The sequence below is a fragment of the Diachasmimorpha longicaudata genome, chromosome 12 (assembly GCF_034640455.1).
Source record: "Diachasmimorpha longicaudata isolate KC_UGA_2023 chromosome 12, iyDiaLong2, whole genome shotgun sequence".
NCBI classification, from domain to species: domain Eukaryota; kingdom Metazoa; phylum Arthropoda; class Insecta; order Hymenoptera; family Braconidae; genus Diachasmimorpha; species Diachasmimorpha longicaudata.
In genome coordinates, this window is record NC_087236.1 from 533,539 (window position 1) to 557,671 (window position 24,133).

General features: G+C 35.1%; 5 protein-coding genes across 22 annotated transcripts in view; 2 read left to right on the top strand and 3 right to left on the bottom strand.

Moving 5' to 3' along the window:
- The first annotated feature begins 1,966 nt into the window (after positions 1-1,966).
- LOC135167874 (ribosome biogenesis protein NOP53) lies at positions 1,967-5,323 on the top strand. The gene is made up of 2 exons (XM_064131534.1): positions 1,967-3,380; positions 3,679-5,323. Exons 1-2 carry the CDS (start codon positions 2,095-2,097, stop codon positions 3,752-3,754), a joined length of 1,362 nt encoding a protein of 453 aa, XP_063987604.1. The 5' UTR covers positions 1,967-2,094; the 3' UTR covers positions 3,755-5,323.
- Positions 4,700-7,317, bottom strand: LOC135167876 (putative leucine-rich repeat-containing protein DDB_G0290503). Its single transcript, XM_064131537.1, has 4 exons — positions 6,840-7,317; positions 6,424-6,577; positions 6,181-6,360; positions 4,700-5,188 (listed from the first exon to the last, which is right to left on the bottom strand). The coding sequence occupies exons 1-4, from the start codon at positions 7,078-7,080 to the stop codon at positions 4,708-4,710; spliced, it is 1,056 nt and encodes a 351-aa protein (XP_063987607.1). The 5' UTR covers positions 7,081-7,317; the 3' UTR covers positions 4,700-4,707.
- LOC135167875 (cilia- and flagella-associated protein 157) lies at positions 7,009-12,253 on the bottom strand. 2 transcript variants are annotated; one of them, XM_064131535.1, is made up of 5 exons: positions 10,556-12,253; positions 10,215-10,486; positions 8,912-9,065; positions 7,220-8,720; positions 7,009-7,106 (listed from the first exon to the last, which is right to left on the bottom strand). In XM_064131535.1, the coding sequence occupies exons 1-4, from the start codon at positions 10,678-10,680 to the stop codon at positions 8,051-8,053; spliced, it is 1,221 nt and encodes a 406-aa protein (XP_063987605.1). In that variant the 5' UTR covers positions 10,681-12,253; the 3' UTR covers positions 7,009-7,106; positions 7,220-8,050. The 2 variants fall into 2 exon arrangements, with proteins under 2 accessions (XP_063987605.1, XP_063987606.1); XM_064131536.1 differs by having other exon boundaries at positions 7,034-7,111; positions 7,703-8,720.
- Positions 12,254-12,389: 136 nt separating this feature from the next.
- On the bottom strand, positions 12,390-20,011 carry LOC135167873 (protein sel-1 homolog 1). The gene is made up of 5 exons (XM_064131532.1): positions 19,188-20,011; positions 17,928-18,166; positions 15,984-16,463; positions 14,963-15,191; positions 12,390-13,870 (listed from the first exon to the last, which is right to left on the bottom strand). The coding sequence occupies exons 1-5, from the start codon at positions 19,687-19,689 to the stop codon at positions 13,029-13,031; spliced, it is 2,292 nt and encodes a 763-aa protein (XP_063987602.1). The 5' UTR covers positions 19,690-20,011; the 3' UTR covers positions 12,390-13,028.
- A 2,401-nt stretch (positions 20,012-22,412) lies between these two features.
- Positions 22,413-24,133, top strand: part of LOC135167869 (ankyrin-3-like) — a 119,196-nt gene continuing 117,475 nt past the window's right edge. For 10 of the 17 annotated variants that reach the window (XM_064131513.1, XM_064131504.1, XM_064131515.1 and 7 more), the window contains exon 1: positions 23,929-24,112. In XM_064131513.1, coding sequence (XP_063987583.1) covers positions 23,960-24,112 — 153 coding nt within the window. In that variant the 5' untranslated portion in view covers positions 23,929-23,959. Of the gene's footprint in view, positions 22,644-23,673; positions 24,113-24,133 lie in introns of those variants that run through there. The other 7 variants (XM_064131519.1, XM_064131520.1, XM_064131506.1 and 4 more) reach the window with 5 other exon arrangements.

The window sequence follows — 24,133 nt, forward strand, 5'->3', positions numbered from 1 at the left end:
GTAAATCACTTCCTAAACAATCCAAGAATATGTCTCCAAAATTTCAGAACAAAATTCGGATTATTTCCGGAGATACAGACGAAATAATGAGCAAGCGTTGAGCAGGTATACGAGCATCACGAAAACTTTGACACGCGATTTCTCGGATTTCCATTTTTATGATTTTTTCAAATTGCGGGGCAAGATGGGAAAAAAAGTAAACCTCCTATCGAAACGAATCAAAATGCGTTGTATTTGGAATTAAATTCTCTTTCGAATGAACCGGACATATCTTAAGAAAGTTAATATTAATCTGGTTTTTAAACGACTTAAAGTAAATTCTTTTTTTCTTTAAATGCACTTTTTTTTCAATCTGCGAAAAATTGTTGAAATTTCACTTTTTGTTGAATTTTAGTGGTTAACCTGAGAATTACACTATTGAAAATTAAAAATTTCTTTTGTTTTTTTGTTTCACATGAAAATTGCGACCTGCATCTTGCTCGCCATACAGACATTGCACACTCGAGGCGCCTCCGTAAATTTCTTCAAACATGAAAAATATATAATGTATAATAATAGAAAAATTTGAGAAGACTCTTGAAATATATAAGAATAAATCATAAAAGTTTCATTTCAATCAGACATTTCTTTCCTTTCCAAAAAAATCCTTGAAAATATAGATTTTTTGAAGCCTCTAAAGCAGGCTCCCCCCTTAAAATACATGAATCATTGGATTAATTACTGTGTTAATAATTCGGAAACAAAACTCATTGTTATTAGGCTTCTGATCGATGTCAATGAAGTTCATTTCCGTCACCTCATTATTAGGTAATAAAAATTGTGTTAATTTTTGTTATCTGTTCACTCAGTGATCATTCCTAAAAGTTGGGATAAGTAATTGTACAAAAACGGGGGAAAATTGCAATTTACGAATGAGAAATCCTGGATTATATTTCTATAAGAGTAATTTATATAGATTTTGAGGGAAATTTTCCAACATGACTTGCGATTATATTTTTATGTTTGTTCCAAAGTGAATTTGTTACAAACGCAGGACGTCGAATTAGTCTATGACGCAAAAAGTGCGACACAAATTTTATAACGAATGGCAACATTCAAAAAACATCCGTCAAAAATTTATTTCGAAAAAATATTTTGAACAAAAATTTTCCATCAGAAATTGTTTTGTAAAATATTTCTTGATGAATGATTACTTCAGAAAAAGAAATCGTAAAAAATGCGGAGATATTTATTCAGTAGAATAATAATAACGCATAAATGAAGCTATAAACAAAATCCAATTAAACAGTTACAAACATCATAATTATAAATTATTAACGTATATATATATTTATATATACATACATACAGTGTATATGTACACTGATAATTTAATTGAAAAATTATAAATTATGGCCCTATTTATCCATTTATTATAATATTGAAGCAACATCATGCAGAAAGGAGGAAATGTTAAGAAAATATTAATTCGAATCTTCCGGTTAGTGCTAGTTCTGTAATCAAATCAATGATATACATATTTTCCACTATTTCGAACATCACTAAGAATTTTTTCGAAAGAATATTCTTCTGAAATTATGACGTTCATAGAGGTTTCAGGGAATAAGTTTTTCTTCACAGATGTTTTTTCGAAGCAATTTCTTTCTAATATCCTTTGTCAGGACAATTATTCCCATAAAATTTTATGAGGGAACAATTTTTCCCTGATTCTTATCTTCATTTCTTTATATACTCGAATTTCAATCAATTGGAGTTGCGAAATTTCTAAAAATCAGGTGAAATTAGCATTGACTTGGTCGATGGGACAATCGTGAAGTTATGAAAAACGTCTGGTCATATGACAGGTCATCCAAGGGATTACATCTACCTCAATCATTTGTTTACACTCTACTCACACGATACAACAGATTCCCTATTACCATCGGCGCAGTTGAGTGTTAGTCCCCCACGTCTCGTACCACTCGTTCCCATCGTACAAACAAACATAACCTACAAGTGTAAACTCCAAAAACACGTGTCAAGTGTTGCTCTGTGCTCCAATACTGATTCATAAACTATAATAAACAATTATCCCCAGAAAATAAGTTACTCAGCATGGCCGATGTAATTAAAAAACGAAAGAGAGTGTCGAAGAAAACCAAGAAATCCTGGCGTAAACACGTGGATACAAAGGACGTGGACTCCTTCCTCGAAGATTTTAGGCTAGAAGAGCGTTTAGGAGTTCCTTTTAAAAAGCGAGCAGACACAGAGCTTTTTCAAATTGACTCTATTCCCGACGAAGATCTAAAAAAGGTCGTCAACACAAAAGCAGCGTACAGAGAGTCATTGAGAAATGCTGAGCCCAAGTGTTATGCAGCTCTGAAACCACATACAGCAGTTCCAGATCCAATTTCAAAGCGTAATCGAGTCAAAACACCGGCGGAACGCCAGAATCCAATTACTAAGAAGTTTCAGCAGTTGAGAAAACTCAGTGGAAAATTGACATTAACGGAGAGACTTGCAGTGAAGAACCGCGAACTCGCTGAAACAAAACGTAAAAATCGTCCTAAAAGAGATGAGTTCACAGGGGACATCTGGGAGGGTGAACCTGGGAAGAAAGTTCTTGGAGAGATCGACACCCAGTGGTTGACCACTGATGCTGTTCGCCACACCCTCATCGTCAAGGGCATTCGCAAGCGACGCATCCCTGCAGCAGTGCACAAGAAACCCTCTGAAGTGCCAAGCATTGAGCTACCCCATCCAGGAACTTCGTACAATCCATCTTACGAAGACCATCAGTCTCTCCTGCGAGAAATTGCTGATAAAGAGTTGAAGTTGATGAAGGAAGAGGCACATATCGAGAGAGTAACGACGAAGATGTTCAAGAAGGTTTCACAGCAGCAAAAAGCTGATAATTGGATGAAGGATGCTGCTGAGGGTCTACCTTTACCTCAGAACGTCGAAGTGAAGTCTGAACCTGAGGATGATGAAGATGGGGACGTTAAACCTGTCAAGTTACCAGTGAAAAACGTGAAGAAGACAAGAGTGCAGAGGAGGAAGCAAAGAGAGCAGAGGAAACTGGCTTTGGAGTTGAGGGCAAAGAAGGTTGAGAAGAGGAAAATTGGGGATATGTACAAGTTGAAATTTATTAAGAAGAATATTGAGGTGAAGGAGAAGAAAAATGAGGTGTTGAGAGTAATGAGGAAAAAAATGGAAGAGAGGAAGGCGAAGGAACCTAAACTGCTGAGTAAAACTAAGTTTGAACCTGCTGAAGACGCGTTTACATTGGGGCTGGAACTCACTGGAAATTTGAGGGAAGCAGCACCTGTAGGTAATCTACTGAAAGATCGTTTCAAGTCCATGCAGCAAAGAAACATCTTGGCGCCTTCTAAATTGGTTCTGTGAGTATAAGATTTGTTTTCTCGCATTTTAGGATTTTACTTCTAGTCATCACCCAGAGGTCAGGGGAAGCAATTAATTTATAATTGGGAGAATTAGGAGGCATTCCATGCCAAATGAGTCAAGGAGTAATTTAGGATTATTATTTATATTGTTTATAGTGATTAGTTTTTTTTAATCGCTGGGTCTCTGACACAAGAGGATCATTAATGAGAATTCATTTACAATTTTGCTATTAATTCTCTGGAATATTTTCTTGAAGAAACGAATTTACAACTGAACTTATTTTATTTTTTTCAGGACACGCAACAAGCCGAAGGTCAAGAAGTTTATTAAGCCTGATCACAAAATTACATTGCCTAGTAAATCAAAGTAAATTTCGTCTCCTTGTAAATTAGGAAAATTGTATCGAAATATTCAGTTCAAATACAATATTTCCGAGGAATTAGTATAATGAAGACTTTAAAAATGGCAGAAGAGGAGATATTATAGGATAAGGTAATACTCCCCATCCATTCTATATTTATGCATTACAAGATGTAGATAAAAGAACTTTTGAAAATTTCTGATTTATTTTTCAATGTTCAAATTCCAACACATAAGGGACAGGAAATTCCAGAGCGGAAGTAATCATATCTTGTGAATGAGATAAAAATCTTTTAATTGAAAATTAATTTGAGGTTATCTAAGAATTGTTTACTACATGATACAAACCATAATGCTGGACTGAACTTAATGATTTTCCATTATGAAATTTAGCAATTAAATTACATGAAAACAACATAACAAAGCATAACAAAGTTATAACTATTCAGAATTCTTCAAATTACATTTTGCACAGAATCTTTACCTGATAACATTACACTATGCGTTGTTAACGCAGACATTAACAATAATTTAGTAAATAGCTATCAAAATACACAAAAATAAGGACATAAAATGAAAGTTTCATTACTAAAATCTACAACACAGAACGATTTTTCATAAATATGTAATCGTAATTGTTTTCACTTCGAAAACATTATCAGTTGGGCATGAAAACTATTTCTGGTAAAATGTTACACTCAGTAAATCAGTAAATGTTACACTTCCGACCAATTATTATTATCACGGAAAACTGATTGCTTCCGAACTATTTATAGAAAACGCTTATCGTTCTTTAAAAATCGCAAACTATTCGTATACTTCAAGTAAAATCAACTTCAAATGGCCGCTCCAATGTTAAACGACAAAAATTGAAAGGCGGTTGAGGGGAGAAACCGTAATTTTGTTTTTAATTGTGAGAAAAATATCGTTTTTCAATAAAACAGCAGAAAGGCAGTGGAAACATTATTTATGTTTTTCCACTATCGACAATAAGTGAGACATGAATTCATTTTTAGATATTCTGGCAAAATGTTGCGGTAATTTCTCAATTTTAGGTTCATTGATAACGGGCAATTCTAAAGCACACGCAATTACAGACTTTAAATCAGACAGAGTTTCAACAAGAGAATTAACTTTTCTTAAACTCTGTTTTCGTTGGTTTTTTGCTGAAAACAATTTGACATTTTTTTGGTGTAAGGACGTTTGCATTTTTGACAAATTTTGTTGCTTAATCAACGTTTCTGTCATCTGGTTTTCTATGCGATGATCATTGTCAGGTTGTTCCTGACTCACTGCTGCTGCTTCATTTTTGTCTACGTCGGGTTTTTTACAGTGTTTGTGTAAATGCTTGCTCAGCACTTTTTGAAAGCGCAACGTTTCCAGTGCTTTGATCAACTCTAGCTGGCTTTTCCGCGTCCAGGCTCGATTGAAAGATTTCGTACGACTAGAACATTAATTAAAATTAATTGCCTGTTTTTATTAATGTATTAATTAAAATTAATTTTCATTTTCTATTGAAAATCAGTCGAGATACTGTACATGGTGTTCTGATAAAGTAAAGAGTGTAACTAAATCACAACATTTTTTTGTGTCTTTCAAGGAAACTATAGAAACTAATGGCTTTGTCGGAATTTGTTAACAATTTCTCTAGCAAACCCACGACTGCAGAAAGTATTTTGCTGAATAGAGGGAAAAGGTTACAGGATTTGAAATGAAGGAACTTCCAAAATGTGCTCCTAATTAATTAATTAGGGGAAAGAGGGTCGCACGTGATTTCGATTTCTGTCTCACCTTTATAATTTATATCAGTCACAACTAGATTTGACATCCGGCAAGAGGCTATACATATAAAGTCTACGCTGAGAGAAAAATGTATTAAAAGGGGCGGATTATTTTCTTACTCAAAACACTCAGTGTTTTTCAATAGTGCCAACGGAATAAAGCCTTGACGTTACGAAAGATCGGGGCACTTTTAATGGATTCCGTAATTAAACTGTACTCTTCAATCACTGATTCTGAGGGCTCCAAACAGAAGCCTCATGATTCGATCACATGAGTGTTCCAATCTATCGTATATTCTTTGGATTCTCTGAATATTTCATCACATTACATAGTTATTTGAATATATCATCAACCAAATCGCATCTACTAAGATATTTTTAATGGAATAATTACTCATTTTAGAACAAATATGCCATTATCTACGTTCTATAGGGATCCCATTGGCAAAATGAAGATTTAAAATATTTAACCAATGGAATTCTATTTTTATACGAAAGAATATGCATCAAACCAAATATATTTCGTGAGATCTGCGAGGTTTTTCTCTCAGCGTGACTTGATCCTCAAAATATATCTTAACCCAATCTGATGCATCTCAAAATTTCTCCTATATTCCGAAAAATAATGTACTTATACTTGTTCAACGGTTATTACTCTTTTTCGCCACACAGTTCTGTTGCCTGATTTATTTCTTGATACATCGTCTGGATCTCGTTTTTTATGAATATATTATTATTGAACAAGCATCGAGTGAGGGGACTCGTTTTCTTGGAGTTCTCGGCTTCGTACGCTATTCCTCGTTGAAATATTTGATTTTGTAAATCATCAAGTAATCTGAAAAACCATCAAATAATCCAATTCTTTATATATATATTTTTAATGTTAAATAATACTTACGCTGCTCTGTCAATTTTATATTGTAGCTGTACATTCTGCAATTTCTCTTTCGTTTCCTCTTCTTTTTTCACTATTAATTCATCACGAATTTTGATCTTTTCACGAAGATTGTCTCTCTTATTCTTGTAGTCTTCCAATGCATTTACTTTAGCATCTGTCCCGATCAATTAATCAGCCAGTTTATTTAAATAAAAAATTATAAAGAAAAGCAGTACTTGTATGTACTTTTTCTTCACTCGTGTCGTTATAACTACTTTTCTCACGAGTATTGAATGATCTTTTCATCACAATATGTGGAAAAGGGAGGTCTTAGCCACGCATAGAGTGACCAAAAAGTCACTTTTCCGTACACCATGATGAAAGAACAATATCGAGTTCACTAAATAATTCAATTAAAAGGTTTAAAAAAAATTTACTCAAGATCTTGATCTTCGAAATTAGGGCTCGAAAAGTAACGTTATACTTTTCATTCAATTCATCGACTTTACGCTCGTGCTTTTCTTTATTCTCAGCTCGCTGTACTTCAATAGACTTGATGTCACCCTTTCGATTATTTATTTTCGATAACTCAACAAATAGGTCCCGATTAATCGCAGCAATCTGATCCGATGTTTTTATATCTGCAGATCCAATGTCTTGCTTGATCTCCTCACACATATCCAACAGGTCATAATTTCTGTCATCTAATCTACGATAACGAAAAAAATCTATTTAGGGGAAATGATTTGCAAAAAAATATTAAAAATTTCTCGGAAGTATCTGTGGGAGAATTCGCAATTATTTTAAACGTAATAACCTGTCTATATGATTTGCGATGTCCTTTATTTGAATTTCATACAATTCTTTCCGCAAATAATTCGGATATATCTTTTCCTCTTCCACGTTTTCATTCAACTCCATTATTTACAGGAATTTGTAATAAAAATATCTGAATAAAATTCACAAGCGCACATTAATGGTTCATAAAAAATTGAGAAGAGGAAACAAACCACTATCGGATATCCAATCTGCGTCTAGATATTTTATGATCTGATTTTTTTAACTTTAAATTTTCCCAATGTACCAAATAAAAAAATATTGTTGTCAGGATTATAGTAGGACCAGAATTTTGATAGAGTAGAGGAGTTCTCCGGCACAAAATAAAATTTTATATTCAACTCGTTTTCCTGAAAGGGGGAGACGCATTTTTATGTATTTTTGGCTCTGAAATCCTTCACAATTTTCATATTCCATGTAAATTCTATTTTCTCAAGTTTTTGATAGATCACATAGAACGTACCTGTGTATTGTTTTGATCAACTAGTTAGATCTAATTTTTTTTCTGTCTACTCATTTTTAGGTCTTTGCATACGAATAGAAACACAGTTGTTTTGGAGGGTTGGTCATTGAAACGACGAACAAAAGTCGATGATGAAAAATTGTCTACTTAACAATATTTTCATAACCATCTGGAAGAAGTATTTGAATCTATACAAATGTTATAAATCGTTAAATTCCGAGAAAACTTCTCCTCTTGACCCATTCTTGCACTAAAATTAGAATTGACTAAATAACATAGTCAACATCACGTTTCATAATTTTCGACCGCAAACTGAACAACGCAAAAATGAAAGAAAACATTCAACAATCAAACGTTTATAATCTCCGCTATATTCAACCTTTCCAAAATACTGTAAATCTCCAAAAGTTTTTTCTTAAAATTTCCATCGCAGGCGACACAAGGAGTTGAACTATTATCTCCAATTTCTCCTGGTAATTGCATAACAATGCTCTTCACAGAATGTAGAATTTTGGTCAATTGTTCAATTTGCAACCGATTCGTCTGGACGTCGGTCAGGATATCCTTTGCTTCCTTCTCCGCATCGAGAATCGCTCTCTCGATCTTCCCAGCTTCCTGATCCGCGAGTATTTGTTTTTCTCTCAAAGCCTGCAACAGTTGATCCTTACTTCTTGTACACTGCTCCATTCTCCGCTCTTCAGTCCGCAATAAGGTAGCATTTAAGTGATCTTCTGCAATTTTTTCGATGAATCTATTCTGCTCAAACACCTTATGCAAAGCTATCTGCAATTCTTCGTGGATTAATGAAGCCCGAAGTTTCGTGGTCTGCTCAGTCTCTTTGCAGATTTGCATTTTCTCCTCAAGTTCTTGCCGAATTTTATAAGTTTCATCCAGCTCGCTGTTAAGCACTATGTTCTCTCGAATTGCTCGTTTAGTTGCATCAGCCATTCGAATATTTGTGGCTTCCTGGAAGCTCAGGGCCAGATCGTTTAAACGTTCTTGCATTTCTCTTTGCATTCTGTTAAAAAATAAATCATCAATTCCATCAAGAATTATCTTGATCTGAAGATTTTTCACACAATTATATGAACAATAAAAAAAGGCAGTGGGAAGAATCATGCCAGCAAGTTTGTGTATTCGTTTAAACGTTTAGAAAATAAAGGGATTACATTTTTTCAGAGCTTCAGGGATTTAATGAAAATCGCTTACTGTGCTTTGCCGATTACTAATGATTTCTCAGCTTCATACAACGCCTCACGATGTCTTTGTTCTTGCTCTGCCATCTGCTCCTCTTGAATCTCGAATTTTCGTGTCAACTCGGCCCTTGCATTCCTCCAGTCCTCGAGGGCGTTCAGTTTTCCAGCTGAGGTAATGAATATAATGAAAAAGAGTCTTTCTTGAATAAAAATAATTGAGTTGAAAAATTGTAAAACAGCTCAAATCAACGTCGGCGATTAGAAATTCATCTCATCAATCAGAGAAGTTCAGAGAATATTGACAGAGGGAGAGAGAGAGTTGGAAAGAATTGCCCAAACCTTTTACTTTTGGGATATTTTGTCCTGAGAGCGATTAGCTGACAGATTGTTAGCAAAAATAATTGCTGTCTCTTTTGAAATAATTTTTAAAACTTGAATGAATCTGAAATAATTAACATCTTTTACAAGTATTTCTTTTTCCAGGGCATTTACTGAGATCGAATATGGCAGTTCTAGGAATCAATTGCATATATTTACCTCGAGAATCAAAGCTTTTTTTCATTAATAGCATTATGAGGGAATTATTATTCGTCATCACGTTGTCCGAAATGAGTATATTTTTGTATGCGTGGAGAACAATAATTGTTGAAGAGAATATAACGACAGGTGGATGTTTCGACAGCCCAGGGGTTGTTGACATGTGTTAACGTTTATTAAAATAATACGTTTGTTATTTAAATAAACGTTTACGTTTCCTCAATAACTTTTAATTACTTCAAGACGTGTTTTTTTTTCTCATGTGAGGATTATAAAATGCATCGAAGGTGTGTAATAGAATTCCACGAGCTAAAACCTTTCCTCACGAATATTAAACAATGTTTTCATTGCACTTTATAGACAAGTGACGTTTTAGGTGTGTGAAGCGTACTAAAAAGTTACTTTTTCGCACGGCGTGATGAAAAACATCGTTCAGTAATCGTGAAAAAAATATTTTTGTACCACAGAATTATATAACTTCTCTTATTTACATTATAAACTTTCCACAAATAAAAAAAATTACTTTCCGCACTCGTAATAAAATAAACTAGTGCTGTGTTTCTTTGGTTCTCCGATATTCATGAAAAATTCGTCAACAGTCAAAAGTGAATTATCTAGATTTGACCTTTCGCTATTTAAATAATGATTAGTTTAATCAAAGATCGTATGGCATAACTGTCTTTTCTGTCAATCTACTGGGGCGATTGTGTACTTGATTTTAATCGTTTTATCATTTCTTCACTCAGTTGTTTGCATTGAAACAATTCTTATTTTCTTACAGACTAATTTGACTTCTGCGTTGAGATTTGTCTCCATATTATGATATTCCTGCAACATGGATTCTTCCTTAGTTTTGTACACAAGTTTCTCGTCTTTTCTAAGCTCTTCCATAGCCAGCAGCCTCTCTCCGAGTTCCTTAGCTTCCTCGGTCTTCTGTTGGAGAATCCTCTTCAGGTGAGCAACGACATCGGATCTATCGTCCTCTAGACGAGTCAGCTCGGCTTTCAGAGAGTCCAATTCTCCCTCGAGAAATTCATTACGTGTTTTGAGTCTGGAAAATCATCAATTAGTCGTTGGAATAGTCTGGGGATTCTTATTTCATTACGAATAATCACTGTACCTAGCCAATTGTCGATTATTATCGAGGATTTGTTGCTCATAGAATACAATGTCTCGCTCGTTAACTGCCGGTTTCTTCTTAGCTTTTTTCTCCTTATCACCTCCCTTCTTTTTCTTCTTCCCCATGATTCAACCATTCACTTCACATAATTTCAATTTAATAGTATTAGGTGCTAACGTCGTTTACTGTACATCATGGATTCCCGATGTTTATCGTTACCATAGTGATGTTATTCCATGATCCCTCCCCTCAGCCATTCGGTAAAATGTTGATTAGAAAATTCAGGGATGATCTGGGAGATGCTCCTCAGCTAGATGTGAATTCATTAATAAAATGCTTGATTTATTTTGGTATGAATGTACTGAATAATTATCAAAAAACTCATTTTCACATTTTTGAACAAATTTAAAACATCACATTTAAGGATTTTCTACGCCTTTTCCGCCATAAATTTATGATGGAATTGACGTTAAAGAATATAACACTTTTATTTTCTATTGTTATTTAATGATTCACGAGGTTTCAAGATTTTTTTATGAAAAATCCTAAAACTGGAGGCAGAACGCATGAAATTCATCAAACCACCACGATACGTCGTGGGCCATTACATAATGACAAATTGCAAAAACATTATATTTATTCGCATTAATCTAGTCAATCATTTTCCAAAAAAATAAAAATTACGTGATTTTTGGCTAAAAGAATGTCGAACATCCTTAATTCTTCGCCAATGAGTCTAAAGACTGAATAATTTATTTGTCTCAAATGTAAATATTCTTGAACCATTCCTCGCCTACTATAATTTAATTAAAATAGTTTGTTTTTATTTTCTATGTTTTTATGCGTCCAGTTGTTTCATAACACCTAAAAAACTTTCAAAATTAATGAATAACCGCAGAAAATAACGTTTAGATCGTTTGGTCTAGTTCGAAGACTAAAGCGATAGTAATAGAGGTATTTTTTATATATCTAACAATTCGAAAAAAGCCTTTTTTTGGAAAAGTAAAATCCCGAGCATATTTTTGAATATTATTTTGCAAATGCAATACTTCAATGCAGCTAAGCTGAAGTTAAATGACGATTACCAATAACTGTATTAACTAATTTGATATTAAAACGATTGCATAAAATGTGATGTGAAAATAACACTCATAAGGTGTATAAATGAATTCAAAGTGTGGGGAAACGAAGTGTCTGAAGTATCTGATTTCATCAGCATTTTGTAGTATCTAGGCCTCGGGACGGAGACATGACGAATGAACTTACAAAAGCCGCAATTATGGGCCCAGTCATTTCCTTCAACTTGATTGAATAATTGAGCTTCACTCAATTTTTTCATGGATATCAATTCTTCAAGATTCAAATTAATCCTAGCACATAGAAAACAAAATTATCACCTTTTGCAAGGGGAGTTCAAAAGAAAGGATATAATTGGAAAAAACATAATCATATAGCAGAGAAACATAAAAATATAAATAATGACGATAACAATATTTAACTAATTTGAAAAAAGGACAACTAATGTCTGGAAGAATTCTTCATTCACTTTGAAAAAATTAAATAAACAATTATTAATTATACATAATTATACTATACGGTTTATTCGCGAACAGTCGAACGAAAATTTGTTCTTATAAGTTCGCTCATAAATAGGTACAAATATGATCGAAAAGGGCATTTTTGCATTTTGAGATCATAATCGGTCAATAGATCTAAAAAAAAATAAGTTTGCATGATAACAATGATTCCATTAACAAAATTGACAAGCCCTCGAAAATCGGTGACGATTATCTGAAAGAAAATGGCAGTTAAACATGAATGACATAAATAAAGCTTTTATTCATAAATTTTATACGAACTTATTTATTTACTCATTTTTTCTTAGATTTCTGCTTTCCTAAATCTTCATAATACAAACTTCAGTCATTAACAAGTATTTGGTTCTTGACAATAGATTTTTCTCACTCAGCAAACATCAAAACTGATTACTATGTTCATGTTTTTTTCCGTAGACAAAACAGTCAACTTTTCTGTTTTGATATAAAATCTCCACGGATCTGAGCTCAGCATCTATTGAATACATTCTCATTCAAACACAATGAACCCACTTGAGAAAGAAAAACATATAATCCAGATATTCACTGACACAGGCTTTTAGAATGTAATTAACAATACAACGCGGAGCTCGTGATTGCTGAGAATGATACAATAAATTTCTTTACGCAAATATTGAATAAACTCTGAGCTTAGAACCAGATTTTTTTTCGTAGCAAATTGTTGAAATGAGATGGGGCAATATCATCTGATAATGTTTCAAAGGCCAAAATCTTTCATAGACAATTCGACTATGATTCATGCTTGAAATCTATTCACGAAAAACCTCGTCTGTTCTGTAATACACTCAACCCATCTCGTTTCACCACTTGACTACAGTTCAATAGATAGACAAGAAAGAAATCAACTCAATAGTCAACTAGTTAACAGGAGCATTGACCCCACCAGTTGGTGGCTGTGGTCTGCGAAAGTAGATTATGAGACTGACTAAACCCGTGAAGAGTCCAATGAGATAAAGATCCCAGTTGGGACCAAACAGTTGATCCCATTTGCTAAATTGTTCGGAGAAGCTGAACTCTTGCAGGTAGTCAATGCCGAAGAGAAGGAATAATTTGACAAGTGCTAGAGCAACAGGTATGCGAGCATCAGGACTAGCTTCAGCAGCTAGATCATAACATCGTTTGGCTAGATGACGATCACGAGCCAAACCAAGTCCTCTTTCATGCATGTACCCCAGGTTGAACATAGCTTGGGCATTGTGTTGCTGATCAGAGGCGAGTCTGTAGTATCCAGCGGCAGCTTCGTAGTCAACTCGAGTCCCTCGACCATAGTAATGAGCATCTCCAAGCTTGACTTGGGCTGGAGAATAGCCTTGAACAGCTGCACGTGCCCAGAAGGCAAGAGCCATCACTAATCCTTCTTCAGGAGTCAATACTCCGGTTTCCCCTCGGTCCAGGATGAATGCAGCGTTACTCTGGGCCACCTCGTATCCCATTTCTGCTAAGAGGGCATAACGAATGAAGGCTTGATCGATTCTACCCTCTTTGTAGTCTGTGTGCGCTGTCATCAATTGATCACTCCATTTTCCTCGCTCGGCGACATTTTTCAATAGTTCAACTGCTGTTGAACAACTCCGCATCATTCCCGTTCCTGTCGCGTGCATCTGAGCCAAATTGTAAAACGCCAGAACGTGACCTGATTGACTGGCCAGATTGAAGTATTTGTTAGCCATTTTGTAATCACGACGAACACCTGTACCACCTATGTAAATATAAAAAAAAATACCATTGAAAATGATTCTTTATTTTAGAAAACTGAACATTATATTACTATTGAATGAATTAGTTTTTTTTACAGAATTCACTAGATCTCGATTCTGCAAATAAAAATTATGCATAAAAGAGCTCTTCTGGTGTTATTTGACTACAAATTCAAGGTTTGTAAATTTATGTATTTATGATTGCTCTAAAAATCGTCAACAAAATGAAATCAGTTCAGGCTCCAAAAATTGATAACTATTGCCTCTGGCTCTCCTCTAAATTTGTAGGGGATCGTACAATTCCTTGTTGATTGGCAAAACATTGTTTATGTGATTTGACAACGAAATTCAGTTTTTGCGTTAGAGCTTGAAAGGATTATTTCTATCCGGGCTTAATTCAGACGCAAGACTATACATTTAAAAAATCGCTAACTTCATTAAAATCCTGTAGCAGTATTTTGTGTGCAGTATTCCCTATTCACGTTAATTAATTGTTTCGATTGACTTCCAACAGAACTTAGATGAAACTTTGATCAATTTTCACATAGAACCTGATTAGATGGCGTTTTTCTACTGATTAAACTCTAATTAAAAATTTATTACACTTAGAAGGGCAATAAAACCGAGTCTTGAGAAAACCTGAATGTAGAATTACTTACAACAGAAAATTACTCTCCAAAATTTGGGTCATATTTCAATAGATAAAAGTACTCTGATATGAAAAAATAGAAGCATGACACAGAAATGGAAAAACGATATGAAAATTATTTTCCAAACTTAGATATTTTCTATGAGACTTCTACTATGAGTACTGGTAAAAATTAAAAGCAAGTACCGGAACAAAATCGAATGCTATTGAGATAAGATTTCTTGGGATTTTTGATAAAATTTCTGGGAATTTCACGCATATTTCAATATCAAGAGTATGATTTATATGACGATTCTTAGAGACAATATACGAAGAATTAAAAAGTAATTACTTAAGTTTCTCATGAGAATCGAACGAATTCGGGTTTCAACTTGTTTCAAAACCATCTACAAGAACGATAAATCTCTTATTACGATATGCGATTGCATTTTTTTGCGGAACTTACTAAAGTACATGTTGCCTAATTGCAGTTGACCATCTACCCAGCCTTGATCAGCAGCTTGAGAAAAATATTGAAGTGCTTTTCCTGTGTCACGTTCAACCCCTCTGCCATATAAATACATCAAACCCAAGCCACTCTGTCCCACTGGATTTCCCAACATGGCTGCTTTTGCGAAATATTTGTAGGCAGTTTCATTGTCTTGTTGAACAATGTCACTTCCTTCGAGGTAAATCTGTAAAGAAATAATAAGGCAATTGTAGAAACAGAACTTTCATATGTCATAGTCAATTGCTGGTGGTGGATCACTGGCAGAAAAAAAATATATTTAGAATTTTATCTGAACGAGCGATAATTTGGTGGTTAATGTTAAAATGACGACGTCATTCTTCCATTGAAGTTGAAGACATTGAATAATTGTTTCGTTTTCTTTCGTTTTATTTGTCGCTATAAAGAGTATATTCAATATTTTCGTTTCTAGTTAGAAATTTACTCCAAAAATTTATTGGTTTACGGATAAATAAACATTATCTTCATAAATATAAATATATTGTTAATGGCGTTGTCTCAGTCAGTAGAAACCTAAGCATTTTCTTTGTCATATCACAATGAATATTGCTACATGCTAAAAGCTCCAAAATTGTAATACAACATCATTGAATTGGAAACATTTATACGTCGGATAAAAAATACAATAACTTTTAAGTATAAAAGACCGTCAGTTTACTATCGTTTTTCTGAAGATTACGTTTTTGTAAATGAATAAATCTTTTCAAATATCGTGGTGAATCCATGTGATTTAATATCAAAAACAGTTTGCTATATTTCCTTAAACCTGTGTCAAAAAGAAATAATTAATATTCATCATGATTCACCATAATTTATTTGGAATGAGTTTCTTGAAGTATATAATGTCATTGTTCTTGCGTTTGAATTCTGATAATTTTTGAGTTTAAAGGTCTCGTTTGTGAGACAAATTTCCAGATGTCCAATAAACAGATGCGGAAAGTAAAAAAAAATAACAAACCTTCCCAAGAAAAGCCATGGCGACAGGATTCCCAGCGTCGGCTGCATGTTGGAAATAATCCAAAGCTCTCTGATGATCCAAAGGAACCCCTCTGCCTCCTTGATAATGAAGCTGCCCTAATCCGACTTGTGCCTGGACATCCCCTCGCTCCGCCAATAACTGATAATATTCAATCAAATCATCATCCAAGATTCCAGAATTATATTCTGGATTTTCTTGCTCCTCCAGCAATCGAATTCGTTGAACAACTGGACCTCCGCTGAGAGACACTTGCTCAGCAACCTTATTGGCAACTTTCCGATAAAAGTCGAGGGCTCTTTCACAAGTTGATACTGTGGAAATTCCAGCCCAGTGCCGATAGCCCACGGCCATTTGGGCTCGGGTGTCACCACCAAGTGCTGCTATTGTGTAGTGCAAAAATGCTTTTCCTTGGGATATATTCACCATATTGAGCCCCATCGTGTAGAAAAATCCCATTCCCTAGTTTCAGCGGAGAAAAATTAAGACATTTGTTTATTTACTGATGATGTAATGATAGTAATTACGATTTTATGGGAAAACAGTTTCAAAAATTTCGGGAGAAATAAAAAATGCATTATGTGATAAAATTAGAGGCATTCCAGAGATTTTGGTGATAACCAATGTTCAACAATCAATGTTGTATTGTCAAGACATCAAAGTATCTTATAGATACTTAGTATAGATTGAATTGCTGGAATGTTTATTAAGGATTTATAGAAAATACTTTTTACTTTTCACAATTGTACTGCTTAAGTTACTTCATCAACTTTACATCTAAACATCGACTGTTTAGAAAACTTTTTAACGAAAATTTTACCGAAAAAATTGATGATAAACTTTAAATAATTTATCATTTTCACGAAAATGTACTACATTTGTCTTAAAATTGGAGCAACTTTTTCTCTCATTTTCCCTCGATTCTGAAATTTAGATATTTACTATTTTTCCTGTTTTAAAACTAGTTTATGTGTTCGTATGCATGTGCTACTATGAAAAGTATTCCAACTAACTCTTCAATTTTGTTAATTTTTAATTATTGCAAAGGTTTAAACCTTCCAATTGTTCTAAACTTGACCCTATATCAAAACAATACAATAAAAAACCGTCGGTAAAAAACTCATTCTAGGGAACACATTGAGTTTTACCGGACAGTGCATTGTTGTTACCAAGTTTAAGTGATTCTGATGAGAAACTGAAGTAATTACTCTTTAGTTCTTCGTATATTGCCTCTAAGAATCGTAATGTAAATCACACTTTTGATATTAAAACCTTGTAATTTTTTAATGAAATAAAACCCTTTGAATTCAAGAAAATTCCTCTCGGCAATTTCTCTTAGAATCTTATCTATATTAGTTCTCTACATATTAGTTTATCTAATGTATACTAGTTCGTATTAAATCACAGTTAGTTGAACTAATCTATATTAGTTCATTAGTAGATTAGTTCTAATCTACATTAGTTCAACAAATTGTGTAAAGCGCAATTCTTTCAATCGCCCGTTCACACGTTGCTCATAAGATATCACTAGCTAAACAGCGGAAATTACGGAGCAAATTATTTAATTAAAATTGCATCAACTAAATGAATCACAGGCCTAATTTATCAGTCATGACGTCACAAAGATGATCAGGTAACGTTTCATTGGTCGAGTTTGAAAAGAGTGGCGTGTTGTCAGACCGTTTTGCAATTGGTCCCGCCCTCGATCGTCTTCATGACGCAATTTCAACAATTAATTATTAATGAGCGGGCAAAATTTGGAACGTTCATGATTGATAAATAAGTGATCCCGGTCCTGAGCTTGAACTCAATAAATTGAAAGAAAATGCATGTAAAGTCTGTGCGTGTGATAGGAATTTTGAGAAAAATAGTATTCGTTACATTGAAAACCTAAACCTTCTTCGTCGATCAATAACAGAAAAATACCATGTGTGCTGAAGGGAGACCCGTTTCGACGAGCTCCTGGAACGTTTGAAAAGCAGCAGGAATATCCTGATTCGCTGATGGGAGGCCAGTTTGAGTCCCGAGCAACTGGGCCCACGCCAACATCGATCTAGCTTCCTTGTGCCCCAGAGTTGCAGCTGCTGTTATTAACTTATAAGCCTCTGCCTTATTACTCCTCGTGGCGTTCAGCATACTTTGGGCTTTTTTAAACAACTCTTCAGCTGAAAGAAAAATAAAAACAATGAAAATTTCCATTACTAAATAATTTACACAAAAATAGATGAATCCATTTCACTTTAAGTTCAATTGTTTTAGATCTCATGCCAGACATCGAAGATAATTTAATTTTCAGGCGTAATAGTGTTCTCATATTTACGATGAAATTTCAGACGATAATTGCCTGACAATCGCGATTAACTTCCTTTAAATGTCGATATTGTGATCAACAAGAGGTTGAAAAAAACAACAGAAAAAACCTTTTATCGATTTTAGAATATCGAAAATAGAAAAAATCAAATAATTGAAAACAAATATTCGTAATGTCTTGAAAGACCGTAAGAAATTGCAAATTACAGAATTAAAATTTGAGTTATGAAAAAAAAACGAAGTGGAGAAAAAAATCGTATGCTCATGACTCACAAGTAAGTGAGATATAGAAGGAACAGCTGTATATCGTTTTTTTCCAGGAAGTTTGGTGCCAGACATTTCATTTTACATAGAAAATCCCCTATAGAGAGACAAACATCTCCATGTTAAGAAAAATTTTGAGAAAAATTCTCATTCAGCAAACTCAAATTGATAACTGAGACATAGAATAAAACCCATCCGATGTAGATGTCATGTTCCTTCGTTTTTCAGGTTTTTCAGAGATAACGCAACTTATCTCGTTTCAAAACTGCGCTACTGAAAGAACATGTGTTCTTTTCCCTTTGTCAACACAATTCTGATTAATTTCTTTTCAACGTCAGACATATTGCCTCCACATGTAGGAAACATCAGCATCACAAACTAGAATGTTCCTCGAACATAAAAAATTTAGTAGCGGAGCAGTAAATCAGTCGTTTCAGCACTTTACTGAATATTTCCAGAATCTTTCAATTTCCTTGCCAAAAAGGCGACTCCAAAAATTTCGTTATCTCCTTGAGATTTGAAGCTATTAACGAAAATTGGCGAATAGTCTAGACGAGTTTACACTGCTTCATCCCTTCTTTCTTTAATTGAATTTTTTGAAAATTAACAAACCTTCTTGCTGCTCCGGAGTCAACGGTTCCGGTGGCTCTTCTTCAGCTTCACTGTAGTCTTCCTCTGACTCCTCTTCCCAACGGGAAATTGTTGAATCAGCATTAGAAAATTCTGGGACAGGTTCTAAACCAATTTTCTTGGCAACCTTAAGCAGGTTATTCCAAGCTGTAATGTGGCTGAACGAATTACTCTTTTCCTGTGAGCTATCCTCCTCGCTGATTGTCGATTCTTTTGGTTGTTTTGTAATTTTATCATCAGAAAAAGAATCAGCAGCCGGTACAAGCTGTAACATTGAGTCCCTGAGAGCCTTCAGCTCCTTCAACTGCTCAAACACATTCGTCAGATCCTCCTCAACGTCCTCGTCATCATCCTCCGCAATTGTCGTCGTTTTTTCGTTCTGCTCTGGAGTACTCTCCTTATCATTATCCTTCACAACATCTGCCCTCACCAATGTGAATAACGTCAGCCCCAGTAAAATTAATACTCCAGGTCTTATTTCCATCTTCACTATTTAATTAATATCACATCTACGTCCAGAGTATGTACACATTAATGATATTTATCATCGAATATTCCTTCGATTTTGATAATTCAGGCTTCAATCACTTTATCATTGAAGGTTAACATATACGTGGATGTTTTTGTAAGGTTGGATTTACGTATACTCCAGGCACCCTGTCATTGTTGTTCAGCGAAAAATTATCACTGCTCATGGAACTCTGATTATCATTCGACTAAGTCTTCAATAAACTTCGAATTTATATATTTCCTTTGTAAAGTAGCACAGAATCAGCTGTTCCAATGGTAACCTTCAAGGCTATTTAACGTATACGCTACTGCCCTCAGATTTGCCATTTTTATATTCACCACTATATATTACTATTACTATATATATTACACACAATCGTAGTATACATATATATATAGGAAGAAGAGAGGAGTATGCAGTGTTGTGTAGAAGAGGTTACCACGTTGAGCGACGGGATTGGTATAGCAAGAAGTGTTGGAAGGTTCTTCATATTTTGGTTGGTTGTCGTCTTCCCCAGTCGGTGGACATTTGACGGTCATTTTTACGGCTCGTCAGTTTACCGTTAAAAATCCAAAATTGGTCATTTTAAAAAATTGTTCGATGGAATCTTCGCGCAGAAACTGCCTTTCGACTTTCCATGTGGTCTTTAATTTTAATTTTTGGAAATAAAGGGATGAGTTGGATTCATTCCTTAACGTTGGTTAGGAATGTATAGAAATTTTTTTTCTATAGAAAATAAAATTCTGCTCAAAAATTCCTTTGAATGAACTAAATAGTTATGAGGTTTTTATATTTTTTCTCAATCTATTGTATGGGTATCTTTAATAATAATAAAAAATCATACATTCACTCTTTGTTGGAGAAAAGGCTGTCTCACTATTTTTTTCTGCTTCTACGTCAATTCAAAAGGATTCGCGAGAAATTGGAGAAGGAGAATGATGCTGCAAAAACAGAATGTACATTTAAAATTGCATAAATAGTGAAACTGGTGACCATAGCAGTGGACGAGTGTAATTTCGGCATTCTCCCGGGAGTCGCACACGAGTTATTTAATAATGATCTTCAATTTGAAGAGGAGAGAACCCTGCGAATGTTTACAATACCCTACAACATCCGGCAACCCTCGGTCTTCTCCAAAATTGCTGCCCTTCACCTGAGGGATCGTAAAAATGATTGTAATTTAAATGTCATTTTTCTATTTATCGTGTATCAACTATTCTTAAATGAACAATTAAATTGTATCTTCATATATTACTGAGTTTTATTCATACTGTTAGGGTTGGTAATACAATCAAAAAATTAAAGCCAATTGTTTAATTTAAAATTACTGATATATTCCCGCGTTTGCTCAGTCGGTAAAAAATATTTTGTACTTACCATCTAGCGATTACTCTCCGATCTAACTTGGCAACCTACTTCGCAGCGAAAATTAAATTAAATCTGAATTACACTTGAGGGACATTAATCTATTTTTATTAAAAATTTTACTCATATGGAAAGTAGGTTAAGGTCACCGTTGGGCCTGCAGCGCCTACAAGTTAGCGCAACGGAGATATTGACCTGAATAAGTCAAGGTCACCGTTGGGCCTACGAATTTGATATGAATATAATTCTGTTATTATGTATAATAAATTATTAGCATGAAAGTGTCATCTCAAAATTGAGAATATTTTTTTTCTAAGGTTACACAAGCTTAAAATATAAAATAATTTTAAAGATGTGTACAAGGCCTTTTGTAAAAATTGGACGAACTCGTGACCTCTACCTCTCCGATTTGGTCTATGACTTTTTATACGATTAATCTGTCTCAAAAAAACACATCTGATTTTTTCCAGATTTTTTATAATGACAAGTTATTTGTAAATCTACTGAAAAGGTTAATGAAGATCCCTTCCAAAAAATCCGCAAGTTTTCAAAAAAATATGACCAATTTTTAAAAAACTGTCGTAAATTTTGTCAGTTTTTGTCAATCTCTGCAAGTGCAATTTTTCTAAACCGTTTCACTCCATTTAAAAAACAACCTCATCATAGAAAAAATCTTTTCAATATTTGGAATGGTTTTTGTAAATAGATTAGCTTTATAGAAAATGGAGCTCACCGGCTGGTTGGCTCATCATGGAATGCTCCATATATTAAAAAAAAAGAAAATAATTAAATAGAACAATTAATTTAATATCAATCAGATTTATTATTTACATTCTAATGTACCTCCAAATCTACTTCAAAGCAAAGTGAAACAAATCGACTACAAAAAGCGTTACACTTTTTTAAATAATCAAAAGAATAAATACCTGAAATTTGACAATTACCTGACTGTCAATTGACCGCAATCTAACCCCCAAAAAATCCTCATTACCGGAAGAAATCGACAGCACTGCCCTCAATTTGTAGACCCTCAACCAGTCGGCCATATTATTTCTTAAACGGTTAGAGTTTCCCTTCTATGACCGCCGCAGTTATTGCCCAAAAGTCATAAACCCAAACATGAAACTTCATCGCTGCATCGTCCCCTCTTCGTTCATCTCTCGGCCAAAAAGGAAGACAAACCTCGTTTCCAGTCCTCCGCCATCTCTCCCTCTCTCGTAAGATGTCAATGCTCCCGTCTCTGTCGCCCCCACAGGAGCCCCAGTAACAAGATATCCGGGAATCGAGCGTCATAGCGCCATCTGTTTCATTCCCTCCCCAGCTCGCCGCAAACTCAGCGCGGGGCCGACGCAGACGGCTCACACCACAGCGCAACGTATAGCGGTGAAAAAGAGTCTGGGAGGGCAGTCACTCGTTGACAATCGACGAAAAAAACCAATCGAGCTGTTGCAAAGGGATTCACTTAAAAAAACGAATGAAATACTATTAGAATTAGTAAACCAACCGCCAAGCAATCGGGAATGAGTGAAATGTTACCAAAAACATTTGTCATTTGACAAAGAGTGAGTTTACGTTCAGTGTTAATTATCATCACTAATTATTTTGACTTAAATCGTCGATCTAATTAACCCGAAAAATGTGAATGTTCAAAGGGAGAAAGTCAAATGTCATGACTGAATCGTTTGTTCTGTCGTTTTTATTGCCATAACGGAATTACCGGGATTTTCATGTTCTTTTTTACCGAACGGTACGTGAACTCAGCGATGTTATAAATAATATTGTCTACCACTCGATCAATTCGGTCCTTTCAATTCTACAATTTTTGCATCGACCAAAACGTTATTCCGGGACATATATTCATGGGAAACGGGTGAATTGGGGTAGGTAAATGGGGGGTTATGGAGAATGACTCCAAAATCGATCCGGAGGTGCGCGATTGTTGTCTTCGATCCGGTATTACGGTTCGACTGTTTTCTCTCGTTTCCACTGCTCCTCTTAATTATCCAGTACAAACGATCAATTCGACATTAGTATTCGCCACGAGTGGAGAAATTTAGGTATTAATTTCAGTCATTGTTTCCATTAAATTCATCATCCCCGCAAGTCATAATAACAGATTACGAGACTCGGGTGGGGTTCGGTTGTTCATACAAACGAGTGTGTGAATTTATTTCGGGCTTCACACGTCCTACCACTGTACCTCAAATATTCCGATCGGAAACGTGAGATGTAGAATGTTGGGGTGAGGACAAGGGGGTTGAGGAGGGGAGGGGCGGGGGGACCCGGGGCGATACCGTGATCGACTTTTGTGAGAGTAGGGAAATATCCTACGATTGGACGGTGGATCGTAAAGAGGAGTTGAATGTATGTGTGCATTTCGGTGCATCTGCCCTGTGAATATCCGTTTTACCCTCTTGACACCGATAAATCCATCCCCCTCCCTCCCCCACACGCTTTCGCGTGATTTAGACTCATTTTTATTGGTTTATTGTTCGTCATGAAATAAGGAATAATTGTGTAAACACAAGTCGGAAGGATTTCCGCTGGAATGAGAGGCCATTTACCATTGTAGATTTATCTTTTTCTCCCCAGGGAATATCCAGAGAAGGGCAACGAGGTAAATGGAGAGAATTGGATGAAGTGGTGGGTGAAACTGCACTGGAAAAGTATAAAATAAAATAAGTGACTTGTGTGGGGTGGATTTCTCAAGTGTGTGGAAATTAAAACGAGGAGCGAGCAAAGGGAGAGCCAGGGATTGTGGAAAACGAGGGTTGAAATAAAGGGAAATAAAGGGAGTGGGGTGAATTTCTCGTGCTGGGGGGGACGGTGGGATCGGTGACGTGTTCCCTGGGGGGTGGGAAATAATAAGGTCGCAAGGATGACGGGTGTTGAGGAGGGTAAGGGGAGTGGTGGAGGCGAGGGTATCGATGTTAGCGCCACTGATAAGGTTGGACAACAGAACGGCGCCATGGAAAAAGCACCCGTTGTTGCCGGAACCAATATGGAAACATTACCAAGACCCGGCAAACAGGTGAGTTTTATTTTTCCTCTA